Source organism: Heterodontus francisci, chromosome 15 (genome assembly GCF_036365525.1).
Source record: "Heterodontus francisci isolate sHetFra1 chromosome 15, sHetFra1.hap1, whole genome shotgun sequence".
Classification (NCBI taxonomy): Eukaryota; Metazoa; Chordata; class Chondrichthyes; order Heterodontiformes; family Heterodontidae; genus Heterodontus; species Heterodontus francisci.
In genome coordinates, this window is record NC_090385.1 from 52,839,968 (window position 1) to 52,855,142 (window position 15,175).

Below are 15,175 nucleotides of genomic sequence, written 5' to 3' on the forward strand. Positions count from 1 at the left end.
CCAGTCCCCATCCACCACCACCCTCCTCTGCCTGGCTGAACTTGTACTCATATTGAACAACTTCTCCTTCAACTCCACTCACTTCCTTCAAATAAAAGGTGTTGCTATGCGTACCCGCATGGGTTCTAGTTATGCCTGTCTTTTTGTGGGATATGTCAAACATTCCTTGTTCCAGTCCTACTCTGGTCCGCTCCCCCATTTCTTTTTCCGGTACATTGATGACTGTATCAGTGCCATTTCCTGCTCCGACCCTGAACTGGAAAACTTTATTCACTTTGCTTCCAATTTCCACCCTTCTCTCACCTTTACATGTTCCATCTCCAACACCTCCCTTCCCTTCCTTGACTTCTCTGTCTCCATCTCTGGGGATAGCCTGTCCACTAATATTCATTGTAAGCCCACCAACTCCCACAGCTACCTTGAATAAAATTCATCACACCCTGCCTCCTGTAAGGACTCCATTCCATTCTCCCAATTTCTCTGTCTCCAACACATCTGCTCTGATATGCAACCTTCCGCAACAGCACTTCTGATATGTCTTCCTTTTCCCTCAACCGAGGATTGCCCCCCACTGTGGTTGACAGGGCCTTCAACCGTGTCCGGCCCATTTCCTGGAGAAAAGATAGAGTCAAGATAGGAAGAAATAAGTTCAGTGGGGCAGGAACAGACTGAAACGATTGGTCGGCCAAGACAGATGGTTTGTGGATTTTGGGAAGGAGGTAGAAGCGGGCTGATGATGCAACCTTCCACAACAGCGCTTCTGATATGTCCAGCCCACTTCCCGCACTTCTACCCCCTCCCCTTCACCTCCCTCCCAGAGCTGCGACAGGGTTCTCCTTGTCCTCAGTTTCCACCCCACCAGTCTCCACATCCAAAAGATCATCCTCCGCCATTTCCGCCACCTCTAACATGATGCCAACACCAAACGCATCTTCCCTTTCCCTCCTCTGTCAGCATTCCAAAGGGATCATTCCCTCCACGACACCCTGGTCCACTCTTCCATCACTCCCGACACCTCGTCCCCTTCCCATGCAATCGCGGGATATGTAATACCTGCCCTTTTACCTCCTCTCTCCTCACTATCAAAGGCCCCAAACACTCCTTTCAGGTGAAGTAGCGATTTGCTTGTACTTCTTTCAATTTAGTATACTGTATTTGCTGCTCACATTGCGGTCTCCTCTACATTGGGGAGACCAAACGCAGATTGGGTGATCATTTTGCGGAACACCTCTGCTTGTCTGTAAACATGACCCCCAGCTACCGGTTGCTTGCCATTTCAATTCACCACCCTGCTCTCATACCCACATCTCTGTCCTGGGCTTGCTGCAGTGTTGCAGTGAACATCAATGCAAGCTCGAGGAATAGCACCTCATTTACCAATAAGGCACACTACACCCTACTGGAGTTGAGTTCAATAATTTAAGAGCATGACTGGCCCCTTTTTATTTTTACTTTATTTTATTTTGTTTCATCATTTTGTTTTACCATGTGCCTGCCCACTGGTTTTTTCACGCTTGTGCTTTTAACTAGGGCTGCTCATTATTCTGTCATTCACATTCTCTCTGCACTAATGCTTTGTCTTTCAGCAAACCATTAACACACTCTGTTTGCCTTTGCCTCATAACCTCCTTGTCAGTTATTCTCTGTGGCCCTCTGTCCTATCACTCACCTCCCCTTTTGTTCTCTTTTCCCCCACCCCCACTTTATTTGCTTAAAACCTAATTATTTTCTAACCTTTGTCAGTTCTGATGAAAGGTCACACACCTGAAACATTAACTCTGCTTCTCTCTCCACAGATGCTGTCAGACATGCGGAGTAAAGGCCAGCTACCCGACCCGACGATATGTGTTGGTTTCGGGTTGCACTTCCGGGTCCGGTATTCGAACTCGGGCCGGGTTGAACACGCTCCATCACAACCTCAGGTTAGTGGCTCAGATATTAATTTACTTTTTGGTCTTTTTGTGGTGGTTTTGTTAGTTATTTTAAACTTGTGCAGGTAAGGAACAAAGTGAAGAACAGAAGGTAAGTTAACTGATGGTCGGGTTGGGAATGGGGAAAAATGGAAGGACTCAGGCCAGGTCTGGTTGTGGTTCTTTTGTGCTCGGGTCTGATTTCAGTTGCAGACCCGAGCAGGCCTTTACTGCTGAATCATGGGGCAGGACGTCAGAAATGTTCCATCCATCAATATTGGCGACCACGCTCTGGAAGTGGTTCAAGAGTTCACCTACCTAGGCTCAACTATCACCAGTAACCTGTCTCTAGATGCAGAAATCAACAAGTGCATGGGAAAGGCTTCCACTGCTATGTCCAGACTGGCCAAGAGAGTGTGGGAAAATGGCGCACTGACACAGAACACAAAAATCCGAGTGTATCAGGCCTGTGTCCTCAGTACCTTGCTCTATGGCAGCGAGGCCTGGACAACGTACGTCAGCTAAGAGCGACGTCTCAATTCATTCCATCTTCGCTGCCTCCGGAGAATACTTGGCATCAGGTGGCAGGACCGTATCTCCAACACAGAAGTCCTCGAGGCAGCCAACATCCCCAGCTTATACACACTACTGAGTCAGCGGCGCTTGAGATGGCTTGGCCATGTGAGCCGCATGGAAGATGGCAGGATCCCCAAAAACACATTGTACAGCGAGCTCGTCACTGGTATCAGACCCACCGGCCGTCCATGTCTCCGCTTTAAAGACGTCTGCAAACGCGACATGAAATCCTGTGACATTGATCACAAGTCGTAGGAGTCAGTTGCCATCGTTCGCCAGAGCTGGCGGGCAGCCATAAAGGCAGGGCTAAAGTGTGGCGAGTCGAAGAGACTTAGCAGTTGGTAGGAAAAATGACAGAGGCGCAAGGGGAGAGCCAACTGTGTAACAGCCCCGACAAACAATTTTTTCTGCAGCACCTGTGGAAGAGCCTGTCAGTCTAGAATTGGCCTTTATAGCCACTCCAGGCGCTGCTTCACAAACCACTGACCACCTCCAGGCGCTTACCCATTGTCTCTTGAGATAAGGAGGCCAAAGAGAGTTCCAACACGTTAACTCTGCTTCTCTATAGATGCTGCCAGACCTGCTGAGTGATTCCAGCATTTCTTGTTTTTATTCCAGCACTTTCCGTTTTCATTTCAGATTTCCAACATCTGCAATATTCCGCTTTTAAAATCCACGTGCTGATTGGCTGTTGATGGGCATGCGCAAATGGAAGCCCAGTGTCGATTGGCTGTTGATAGGCATGCGCAAATGGAATCCCTCGGTTGTTGATTGGCATGCGTTTCGTTGATGTGTGTTGGTCAGCACGCAGCCGCAGAAGCTCCAGGCCTTGTTGGTGGGTCAGGCGGGAATGGTTGTGAATAGGGACTGGGGCCTGGTGTCGGTAGTGCTGCCGGTATGACAGGTTCGGCGTACAGGCGAGCTGTGCGCCTAGCTCGTGAGTTGCCGTCTTTCGGCGCTAGGTGCTTCTGGTCGCCCGCTGGCAGTGAGCGGGGTCTCCGCTGCCGTCTGCCTCCGGGCTGCGCAGTCGCTTGCATCGTCCGTGCTCTGCCCTGCCGGTACTCGGGATCCTTGGCCGGCCTCAGCCCTTTCCTCATCACGACTCCCATCTTCTATGTGAATGCGGCTCCTCATATCGGCCACCTGTACTCAGCGGTGCTGGCGGACGCCTTGTACCGTTCCAAGGTTTTACTGGGATACCAAGCCAAGTTTGTAACAGGTACAAGGGACCAGCGGCCTCCGCAGCAGCCAGTTATCCCGTAAACAAACGGGAGCTTTCTCCTTGTGCCCCGCGTATCTCCAGAAAACTGAACGTGAAGTTGGCAGAATTAATTTGGGAAAGATTACCCGCATGTTGTATTCAATGTTTACATTGAAAAGAAATTCCAAATTTTAGTTAATGTTTCTACACAACTTTATGCATTATTTATCATATGAAACAGTTTTCCACAAGTTTTAGTAACTTATTAAAAACAATGTTGGAACTACTCAGCACATCTGGCAACATCAATGGGGAGAGAAAATGTTAATGTTTCAGGTCGATGACTTTTCGTCTGAACTGGGAAAAGATAGAAATGTAGTAGGTTTTAAATAGGTCATATGAGGGAAGGTGGAAAGAGAACAAAAGGGAAGGTATTTGATGGGGCAGAAGAGGGGAGACATTAAAAGTTAAGAGTTGGTGGCATGCCTAGAGTCAGTAAAGCCATTGTGTTAGTATCTTCAGGTAAAGGCCTGCTCAGGTCGGGAAAAAGAACCCGACCCGAACCCGACTGATCCACAGCAGACTGAGCTCGACCAGGCCTGAGTCCCTCCAATTTCGCCCCAAGCCTGACCCAACCATCTTTACCTTCCGACTGGGAAGCTCCACGAAGGTGGAGCGCATGCATGACGAAGTCCTAGAGATGTCACTCACTTACTGCACAGACTCCATTTTGTCCCGGACTCTCAGCTCAGCTAATTTTTTTATTTTTAATACTTACCGGCAGAGCATTTGCCCTGTGTGTCTGGCCTGGCCCGACCCAAGCATGACTCTGATTCGGCCAAGCCTGACCCAAGCCCGAATGCCCGACACATGTTGTCAGGTTCAGTCGAGTTTGGGTTGGGTAGCAGGCCTTTATCTTCAGACCCTTAAATTTTTGTTGTTCAGTTAAAATATGGAAATCCAGAAGCTGTCGTCAGCAATACCCCACTCCTCCACAGGGTGCGTCTTTGCAGTCCTTGTCAATAGATGCTGAAGCGTGGCTACCCGACCAGCTGACATGTCGAGGTCGGGTCTCTCTTGCGGGCCCAGCATTCTGGGTCGGGCTGGACGTGGACAGTGCTGCCTTGCTCCAGGAAGTATTCTTCAAATGAACATTCAGGACATCAAGGCGGGAAATGTGCAGTCTGGACTCTGCACTCTGCAGTAAATCCTGGCTACCCGACTATATGTGTTGGGGTTGGGTCGGGCATTTAAAAAAATTGAAGGACTCTGGCCCGGGTTGGCTGTTGTCGGGTCGGGCCTGGGTCAGGTTTTAATTTTATACCTGAGCCAGGCTTTACTTGACGCTGAAATTAGAGTAGTGGCCTGTACTTGGGTACTTACCTGTTGGTTCTGCACTCAAGATGTCTGAAAAACTTAGGACTGGTACATAGGGCCAGTAAGTGAGTTTTCAGTGGTGTCATAAGTGAAAATTACTGAACAATCCCTCTGGCCCTGCAGAATTAATTTTACAAATTTGGAGTCTCATTCCCTTATGCAAATTGTTGCAGATTTTAAAAGAAATAAAAAGTATTTTTTACTTTTTCTGTTTGCTCTTATCTGTCTCCCTTAATCCCATCTGTATTTCTCTATCCTTATTTAGCTTCCTGTACATAATTTAAATGTAATTTATATTTCCTATTCTTTACATCTTGGTTTGGACTCTGCATGTCTGTAAGGATACCAATCTGGTGGAAGAGCCTCGCTGTTGTTCCCCCTGTTCAGATATTACAGATTCTCTAGAGGGCACTGCACTAAAACAGACTCTGGATTAGTGGAAATTCCACTGACAATTTCATGAGAAGTCTGGGAAGTTGTACTGGAAATGAACAGTGAAAGCCATTCCTTTGCCAATGAGGGCAAAATCTGAGCTGTAATGTGTCCTAGTATTGATAGCCACAGTAAATAGAAAAATGGAGCATATCCACCAGATATAATGTTCGTCCAACAAATGAGTCTGACTGAGCTATATAAGTGATTAGACTTTTTAAATATACTGCTCTCTGGGGGAAATTTACCATTGCTGTGACAATGCAATGTGAATATCAGAAAAATGGGAAATTTGGAAATATTTATATCTTGTTTCCAGATTTCCAGCATCTGCAGTATTTTGCTTTTTTTTAATGGAAAAGGGTTCGGTCCATTGCAGTTTTATAGTGAAACAATAAGACTTGCGTCCATTGAATTAAATATTTAAACAATGTGATATAAAAACCTAGAAATATTTATAATGACTTGCTACAGATGTCTTGTGGTAAAGAAACATGCTTTGCTCTGCCATACTAATGATGGTGTGATGACTATCCACTTGCTTGATTTTTCCTCATTTTACTCAAATAGTAAAAGCACTTTCATGTTGTCTTGGTTGTAACAGTCATGCTAACGTGCTACATGCAGAGTTTCCTTCAGTGGAATATTGTATTGTTAATCACAAGTATGAATGACCGAGCTTGTTTTAATAAATTGAAACTGGGAATGACTTAGACCTTTCTAACAAGCCATAGTTGTCTCGCCAAAGTTAATGGATGTAGAAATTAACGATGACATTGCTCCCTTTGTTTCCTTTCTTAATTGATATCTCCAGCCCACTCATAGAATCATAGAAAGTTTAAGGCACAGAAAGAGGCCACTTGGCCCATTGTGTCTGTGCTGGCCAAAAAACGATCCACTTATTCTAATCCCACCTTCCAGCATTTGGTCCGTAGCTCTGCAGTTTACAGCCCTTGAGGTGCATATCCAGACTCCTTTTGAATGAGTTGAGGGTTTCTGCCTCAACTGCCCCTTCAGGCGGTGAGTTCCAGACCATCACCACCCTCTGGGTGAAAAAGTTTTTCCTCATCTCCCCTTTAATTTTTCTACTAATCACTTTTAAATCTATGCCCCCTTGTCACTCACCTCTCAGCTAAGGTGAATAGACCCTTCACCTCCACTCTATCCAGGCCTTTCAAAATTTTGTACATTTCAATCAGATCTCCCCTCAGCCTTCTCTGTTCCAAAGAGAACAACCCCAGCTGATCCAATCTTTCCTCGTAGCTGCATTTTTCTAGTCCTGGCAACATCCTTATAAATCTCCTCTGTACCCTCTCTATTGCAATTACATCCTTTCTGTAATGAGGTGACCGGAACTGCACAAAATACTCAAGTTGTGGTCTGACTAATGAGTTATCCAGTTCCAGCATAACCTCCCTATTATATTCTATACCTCAGCTAATAAAGGAAAGGATTCCATATGCCTTTTTAAGCACCTTATCAACCTGTCCTGTTACCTTCAGGCATCTGTGGACATGCACTCCAAGGTCCCTTACTTCCTCTGCACTTCTCAGTATTTTCCTATTAATTGTGTATTCCTTTGCCTTGTTTGACCTCCCCAAATGCATCACCTCACACTTCTCCAAGTTGAATTCCATTTGCCACTTTTCTGCCCATCTGACCAGACCATCAATACCTTCCTGTGGCCTACAGCTATCCTCCTTGCTATCTAACACACGGCCAATCTTTGTGTCGTCCGCAAACTTCTTGATCATGCCCCTACATTTGCATCCAAATCGTTAAGATACACCACAAAAAGCAGGGGACATAGAAACATAGAAAATAGGAGCAGGATTAGGCCATTCGGCCCTTCGAGGCTCCTCCGCCATTCATTATGATCATGGTTGATCATCCAACTCAGTAACCTGTTCCTGCTTTCACCCCATACCCTTTGATCCCTTTAGACCCAAGAGCTATATCTAACTTCTTTTTGAAAGCATACAATGTTTTGGCAACTGCTTTCTGTGGTAGCGAATTCCACAGGCTCACCACTCTGGGTGAAGAAATTTCTCCTCATCTCAGTTCTGAAAGCTTTACCCCGTATCCTTAGACTATGACCCCTGGTTCTGGGCTCCCCGACCATCGGGAACATCCTTCCTGCATCTACCCTGTCAAGTCCTGTTAGAATTTTGTAGGTTTCTATGAGATCCCCCCTCATTCTTCTGAACTCCAGCGAATATAATCCCAGCCGACTCAATCTCTCCTCATATGTCAGACCCCCCATCCCAGGAATCAGTCTGTTAAACCTTCGCTGCACTCCCTCTATAGCAAGAACATCCTTCCTCAGATAAGGAGACCAAAACTGCACACAATATTCCAGGTGTGGCCCTGTATAATTGCAGCAAGACATCCCTGCTCCTGTACTCATATCCTGTCGCGATGAAGGCCAACATACCATTTGCCTTTTTTACCGCCTGTTGCACCTGCATACTTACCTTCAGCAACTGGTGTACGAGAACACCCAGGTCTCGCTGCATATTCCCCCCCTCTCAGTTTATAGCTGTTCAGATAATAGTCTGCCTTCCTGTTTTTGCTACCAAAGTGGACAACCTCACATTTATCCACATTATACTGCATCTGCCATGCATTAGCCTACTCACTGAATTTGTCCAAATCACCCTGAAGCCTCTCTGCATCCTCCTCACAACTCGCCCTCCCACCCAGTTTTGTGTCATCTGCAAATTGGAGATATTATGTTTAGTTCCCTCATCTAAATCATTAATATATATTGTGAATAACTGGGGTCCTAGCACCAATCCCTGCGTTACCCCACTCGTCACTGCCTGCCATTTGGAAAAAGACCCATTTATCCCTACCCTTTGTTTTCTGTCTGCCAACCAATTTTCTATCCATCGCAATACACTACCCCCAATCCCATGTGCTTTAATTTTACACACTAATCTCTTGTGTGGGACTTTGTCGAAAGCCTTCTAAAAGTCCAAATAAACCACATCCACTGGCACCCGCCTCATCAACTCTATTAGTTACATTCTCGAAGAATTCTAGCAGATTTGTCAAGCATGATTTTCCTTTCGTAAATCCATGCTGACTCTGCCCGATTCTACCACTGTTATCTAACTGCTCTGCTATAAAATCTTTGATAATTGACTCTCAAATTTTCCCTACTACTGACGTCAGGCTGACTGATCTATTATTCCCTGCTTTCTCTCTACTTCCCTTTTTAAATAGTAGGGTTACATTAGCTACCCTCCAATCTGTAGGAATTCTTTCAGTCTATAGAATTTCTAGGGCCACTTCCTTAAGTACTCTGGGATGCATACCATCAGGCCCTGGGGATTTATCGGCCTTCAATCCCATCAATTTCCCCAACACCATTTCACTACTAATACTGATTTCCTTTAGTTCCTCCCTCTCACTAAACCCTGTGTTCCCCAACATTTCTGGTATGATATTTGTGTCCTCCTTTGTGAAGACAAAACCAAAGTATGCATTTAGTTGGTCAGCCATTTCTTTGTTCCCCATAATAAATTTTCATGTTTCTGACTGTAAGGGACCTACATTTGTCTTCGCCTATCTTTTTCTGTTCACATACCTATGGAAACTTTTACAGTCAGTTTTTATGTTCCCCGCAAGCTCGCTCTCGTACTCTATTTTCCCCTTCTTAATCAATCCCTTTGTCCTCCTTTGCTGATTTCGACACTGCTCCCAATCCTCAGGTCTGTTTTTCTGGCAAATTTATTTGCCTCTTCCTTAGATCTAATGCTATCTCTAATTTTCATTGTAAGCCAGGGTTTGGCTACCTTTCCCATTATACTTTTGCACCAGACAGGGATAAACAATTGTTGCAGTTCATCTATGCACTCTTTAAATGTTTGCCATTGCCTATCAACAGTCATCCCTTTAAGTAATGTTTCCCAATCCGTCTTAACCAACTCGCGCCTCATACCTTCTTCGTTTCCTTTACTAAGATTCCGGACCCTAGTCTCGGAATCAACTACATCACTCTCCATCTTGATGAAGAATTCTATCATTATGGTCGCTCATCCCCAAGGGGTCTCGCACCACTAGATTGTCAATTATTCTTCTCCCATTACACAATACCCAGTCTAAGATGGCCTGTTCTCTAGTTGGTTCCTCGACATATTGGTCCAGAAAACCATCCTGTATACACTCCAAGAATTCCTCCTTTACGATATTGTGACTAATTTGATTTGCCCAATTTATATGCAGATTAAAATCACCCATAATTACAGATGCTCCTTTATCGCATGCGGCTCTAATTTCCTGTTTAATGCCATTCCCAACATCACCACTACAGTTTGGGGGGTCTATATACAACCCCACTAAGGTTTTTTGCCCCTTAGCGTTTCTCAGCTCTACCCATACAGATTCCACATCGTCAGAGCTAATATCTTTCCTCGCTATTGCATTAATTTCCTCTTTAACCAGCAATGCAACTCCACCGCCTTTTCCTTTTTGTCTGTCCTTCCTAAATACTGAATACCCCTGGATGCTTCCCATCCCTGGTCACCTTGCAGCCATGTCTCCGTAATCCCGACTATATCATACCCGTTTACAACTATTTGCGCGATTAATTCATCCACTTTATTACGAATGCTCCACGCATTAAGGCACAAAGCCTTAAGGCTTGTCTTTTTGACATTACTTGTCTCCTTCCCACTATTTTTCACTGTGGCCCTGTTGGATACTGGCCCTTGATTTCTCTGCCTATCACTTTTCTTATTCCCCTTACTGTCTTTTGTTCTTGTCTTTGATATCCCCCCCCCCCCCCCCCCCGAATCCTTGAAAAGGTTCCCATCCCCCTGCCACTTTAGTTTAAGTCCTCCTCAACCACTCTAGCAAATACTCCCCCTAGGACATCAGTCCCGGTCCTGCCCAGGTGTAAACCGTCCAGTTTGTACTGGTCCCACCTCCCCCAGAACAGTCGCAATGTCCCAGGCATCTAAAACCCTCCCCCTCACACCATCTCTTCAACCATGTATTCATCCGATGTATCCTGCTATTCCTACTCTGACTAGCACGTGGCACTGGTAGTAATCCTGAGATCACAGTGGCGCAGTGGTTAGCACCGCAGCCTCACAGCTCCAGCGACCCGGGTTCAGTTCTGGGTACTGCCTGTGCGGAGTTTGCAAGTTCTCCCTGTGACTGCGTGGGTTTCCGCTGGGTGCTCCAGTTTCCTGCCACAGCCAAAGACTTGCAGGTTGATAGGTAAATTGGCCATGGTAAATTGCCCCTAGTGTAGGTAGGTGGTCGGAGAATTGAGTGAAGGTGGGGATGTGGTAGGGAATATGGGATTAATGTGGGATTAGTATAAATGGATGGTTGTTGGGCGGCACAGACTCGGGCTGAAGGGCCTGTTTCAGTGCTGTATCTCTCTATGTCTACCTTTCAGGTCCTATTTTTCAACTTACTTCCTAGCTCCCTATATTCTACTTTTAGGACCTCATCCTGTTTTTTTACCTGGGTCGTTTGTACCAATGTGTACCACAACCGCTGGCTGTTCACCCTCCCCCTTCAGAATGACCTGTAACCATTCTGAGATATCCTTGACCGTAGCACCACGGAGGCAACATACCATCCTTGAGTCTCTTTTGCGGCCACAGAAACGCCTATCTATTCCCCTTACAGTTGAATCCCCTATAACTATTGCATTCCCACACTTTTTACTCCTCCCCTGTGCAGCAGAGCCAACTGTGGAGCAATGAATTGGGCTGATGCTGTTTTCCCCTGAGAGGCCATTCCCCCCAACAGTATCAAAAGCAGTATATCTGTTTTGCTGGGGAATAGCCACAGGAGATTCCGTAACTACCTGCCTAGTCCTCTTGCTCTGCCTGGTGGTCACCCATTCCCTTCCTGCCTGTGGAGTCTGAGCCTGCGGTGTGACCACCTCTCTATATGTGCTATCCACGATACTGTCTGCCTCGTGGATGTTGCACAGTGTCCCAGGCTGCTGCTCCAGCTCTGAAACCTGGGCTTCCAGGAGCTGTAGCTGGAGACACTTCCTGCACACATGCTGGTCCTGGGCACTGGAAATGTTCCCGGCTTCCGACGTGAAGCACACCACGGCTTTGAGCTCTCCTGCCATGACCTAACCCTTTAAATTAACCTTTTGGAAGATCTTAATGTCAAATAATATCAGTTACTCTATGGCCCTTCTTCCCTGGTCCTCGTTACTACAGAACTCCTTAAAAAAACTACTTACTATATATGAAACAAACTGTAAACTTTTCTTGCCTTAGATACTTACCGAGCTATTCCCTAACAGCAGAGACTCACCAACCAATCACCTTGCAGCTTTCCTGTGACGTCACTGTTGGCTTTTTTTTCTCTCTTTTTCAAAACTCCGGCGCGCTAGAAGAGGTCCGACTGCTGTCCGCTCCTGAAGGTAAGTGAAGGCTCCGAGCCCTGCGCTGGATTTATCCGCTGCCGGTTCTGGTTGTTTCTACACAGGTCCAGCTGCTCTCCGCTCCTGAAGGTAAGGGACCTAGTACTGAGCCTTGCGGAACCCCACTGGAAACAATCTTCCAGTTGCAAAAGCACACATCAACCATTACCCTGTTTCCTGCCACTGAGCCAATTTTGTATCCACCTTGCTGCATTTCCCTGGGTCCCATTGGATTTTTTTTTTAAATCAGTCTGCTATGTGGGACCTTATCAAAAGCCTTGCTAAAATCCATGTAGACCACATCAACTGCACTACCCTCATCTATCTTCCTTCTTGTTACTACAAAAAATTCGATAAAGTTGGTCAAACAAGATCTTCCCTTAACAAATCCATGCTGATTATCCTTGATTAACCTGTGCCGTTCTAAGTGTCAGTTTATCCTTTCTCTCAGAATAGATTCCAATAATTTGCCCACTACTGAGGTTAGACTGACTAGCCTGTAATTATTCGGTCTGTCCTTTGCTCCCTTTTTAAACAGAGGTACAATGTTGTGCCCTCAGCTGCCAGCTGCTATTGGCTGAAGTGTATTGATAATGTTTACTTTCTTCCCTTATCCTGTGTGTTATTTGTCCTGTGTTTTGTAATCTTAGTCATGTAGCTCTGGAATTGTTTATGAGCTCTGCAATAGCATAAGGGAATGTGTGTTCAAACCCATAGTCCTTCAATTTGGAGACATATTGGCTAATTACACCACCAGAGGTTTCTCACTTGTTGGAAATATTTATAGTTTAGGTGATTAGGTATTGTTTATGTATTACATGATTGTATAATTTATTCCAGGGACAGATGAGCATGGCCTGAAGATTCAACAAGCTGCAGATGCTGCAGCTGCCGACCCATTGGAATTCTGTTCCAAAGTGTCTGAGGAGTTCAGGACATTGTTCCAGCAGTCCCTAGTTTCATACACGGATTACATTCGAACCACAGAGAAGCGTCACAAAAGTGCTGTCCAACATTTTTGGTGTGTCTTGCGTGAAAAGGGCTATCTCTACCAAGGAACGTACGAGGGATGGTATTCTGTTCCAGATGAGACTTTCCTGTCTGATTCGCAGGTTGTAGAAAGAAAGGATGCACATGGGAACATTATTAAAGTATCTTTGGAAAGTGGACACAAGGTAAACTTCCCAACACAATCTGATCAATACTCCATATGGTAGGAACATTATATGGGATTAATACACTGGGGTAGATGTTGATGGAAAGGAACAGTACCTTTGACTATTCAGTATGCTGCTCTGTGCAGTATCTGGAGTTTTCAGTTTATAGAATGTTTCAGCTGCTTTGTGTTTTTTAATGCCCGTTAAAGCTTGAAAGAAAATGGAACATTTTCTCTACTTTTTTTTAGTGTTTGGCATGACTGACATGCAACTTGCATAATAAACCTGCTGCAGAATAAACCGTCCCTCTGCACTGCCTTAATGTACCTTAATCCAACCTCAAAAGATCACACTTGTAATCCTTGAGAGCTCTGAATGAAAAATCTAGTTTTGTGCTATTGCTATGTGTTTGATAGAAACTTGATTGAGGTGACGTTCACCCTTGGGTTCTTTACTGTCTTTAATCAAAGAAATCAAAATCTTATCACCTAGAGAAAATGAGAATGTATTTGTATTTTGAAATGTATTTATTCTAAAATTGATTTCTAACCAACAGGTAGAATGGACTAAAGAAGAAAATTACATATTCAGGTTATCTGAGTTTAAACCAATGTTGTTAGAGTGGTTGAAGGAAAATCCACAAGTAATATATCCTGAAAAATTCCATCACATTGTTGTCCATTGGCTCCAGGAAGAAATTCCAGACTTATCAGTGTCACGACAGAGGAACCGTTTGAAGTGGGGTATTCCTGTCCCTGGAGATTCAACACAAACAATTTATGTATGGTTAGATGCTTTAGTTAATTACCTTACTGTAGCAGGTTATCCAGAGAATCGTAATCATTGGCCTACACTACATCACATTGTTGGGAAGGATATTCTCAAGTTCCATGCTATATATTGGCCGGCTTTCCTGATGGCAGCAGGCCTGCAGTTACCAAAGCAAATCTATGTGCATTCACATTGGACAGTCAATGGCCAGAAGATGTCCAAGAGCCTGGGGAATGTTATTGATCCCATGGAACGATTTTCTGTGTACACTGCTGATGGCTTCAGATATTTTTTGCTGAGGCAAGGTGTACCAGGTACAGACTGTAACTATTATGATGACAAAGTGTGTAAAGTTTTAAATGCAGAGCTTGCAGATGCGTTGGGAGGCCTCCTTAACCGTTGTACAGGCACACGCATGAATCCTGACCAAATCTACTCATCTTTTTCAAATCACTGTTTTCCTAAGAGGCCCTACATGGGCAGTTCAAGCAGAGCAATGACTGAAGATTACAAAATGATTCAATTGGTTGAGCAGCTACCTTTGGATGTTGAACACTGCTTTGAAAAGTTTCAAATTTATAAGGCTTTAGAAGCCATCAATTTTTGCATTCGGTTAACAAATGGCTTTTTTCAACGGCATGCTCCCTGGAAACTTGACCGAAAAAATGCTGAAGATTGCAGCTGGCTAGAAACTGTGCTTCATGTCACTTTGGAGTGTCTGCGTGTTTATGGGACCCTCTTGCAGCCAGTGGTCCCAACAATTGCTGACAAATTGCTTTCACGGCTGGCTGTTGCTTCACATGAACGAGACTGGAGATATTTGAATTTCTTGGCCAAATATCATAATGGTGTTTGCCTTTTTGAAGGAAGAAAGTTGGGGCCTGATACTGGACTCCTGTTTAACAGATTGGAAAGTACCGATAAAACACAGAGCAAAACTCAAGGCAATTGGAAGAAGATGAAATTGCAATATACTCTAAAATAAGTTGAACTATTTAAGCTCAGTCACATGCAATTAATGTGTCCTGAAGATATTTAAATATGTTGACAGTGGTAGTGATTTAGGAATTGTAATGCAAAAGTAATATAAAATATTTTTTACACGCAATTCTAAATGCATTTTTTCTTTTTTGTAGGTTTATAACATCCTCAGCTATGATAGAATCATTACATTACAAAAGGAGATTATTTAGCCAGTCCTGTCCATGCTGGCTCTCTGCAATCTACTCTCTTACTGCCCCTTCTACCTTTCCTCTGTAGCCCTGCAAATTGTATCTCTTCAGATCATTATCCAGTGCTCTTTTGAAAGCCATGATTGAATCTGACTTCACTATGCTGTCAGGTA

General features: G+C 44.7%; 1 protein-coding gene across 2 annotated transcripts; it reads left to right on the top strand.

The window, feature by feature from the left end:
- The first annotated feature begins 3,229 nt into the window (after window positions 1-3,229).
- On the top strand, window positions 3,230-14,938 carry mars2 (methionyl-tRNA synthetase 2, mitochondrial). Of its 2 annotated transcripts, none has more exons than XM_068047559.1 (3): window positions 3,230-3,321; window positions 12,743-13,077; window positions 13,616-14,938. In XM_068047559.1, the coding sequence occupies exons 1-3, from the start codon at window positions 3,276-3,278 to the stop codon at window positions 14,813-14,815; spliced, it is 1,581 nt and encodes a 526-aa protein (XP_067903660.1). In that variant the 5' UTR covers window positions 3,230-3,275; the 3' UTR covers window positions 14,816-14,938. The 2 variants fall into 2 exon arrangements, with proteins under 2 accessions (XP_067903660.1, XP_067903659.1); XM_068047558.1 differs by lacking the exon at window positions 3,230-3,321 and adding an exon at window positions 3,328-3,705.
- Window positions 14,939-15,175: the final 237 nt, after the last annotated feature.

Excerpts from the sequence above, each read along its gene's own strand:
- mars2 (XM_068047558.1), top strand. The coding sequence starts at position 3,384 with ATGACAGGTTCGGCGTACAGGCGAGCTGTGCGCCTAGCTCGTGAGTTG. Across the intron at positions 3,706-12,742 it reads CCAAGCCAAGTTTGTAACAG|GGACAGATGAGCATGGCCTG; the intron begins GTACAAGGGACC and ends AATTTATTCCAG. Across the intron at positions 13,078-13,615 it reads CTTTGGAAAGTGGACACAAG|GTAGAATGGACTAAAGAAGA; the intron begins GTAAACTTCCCA and ends TCTAACCAACAG.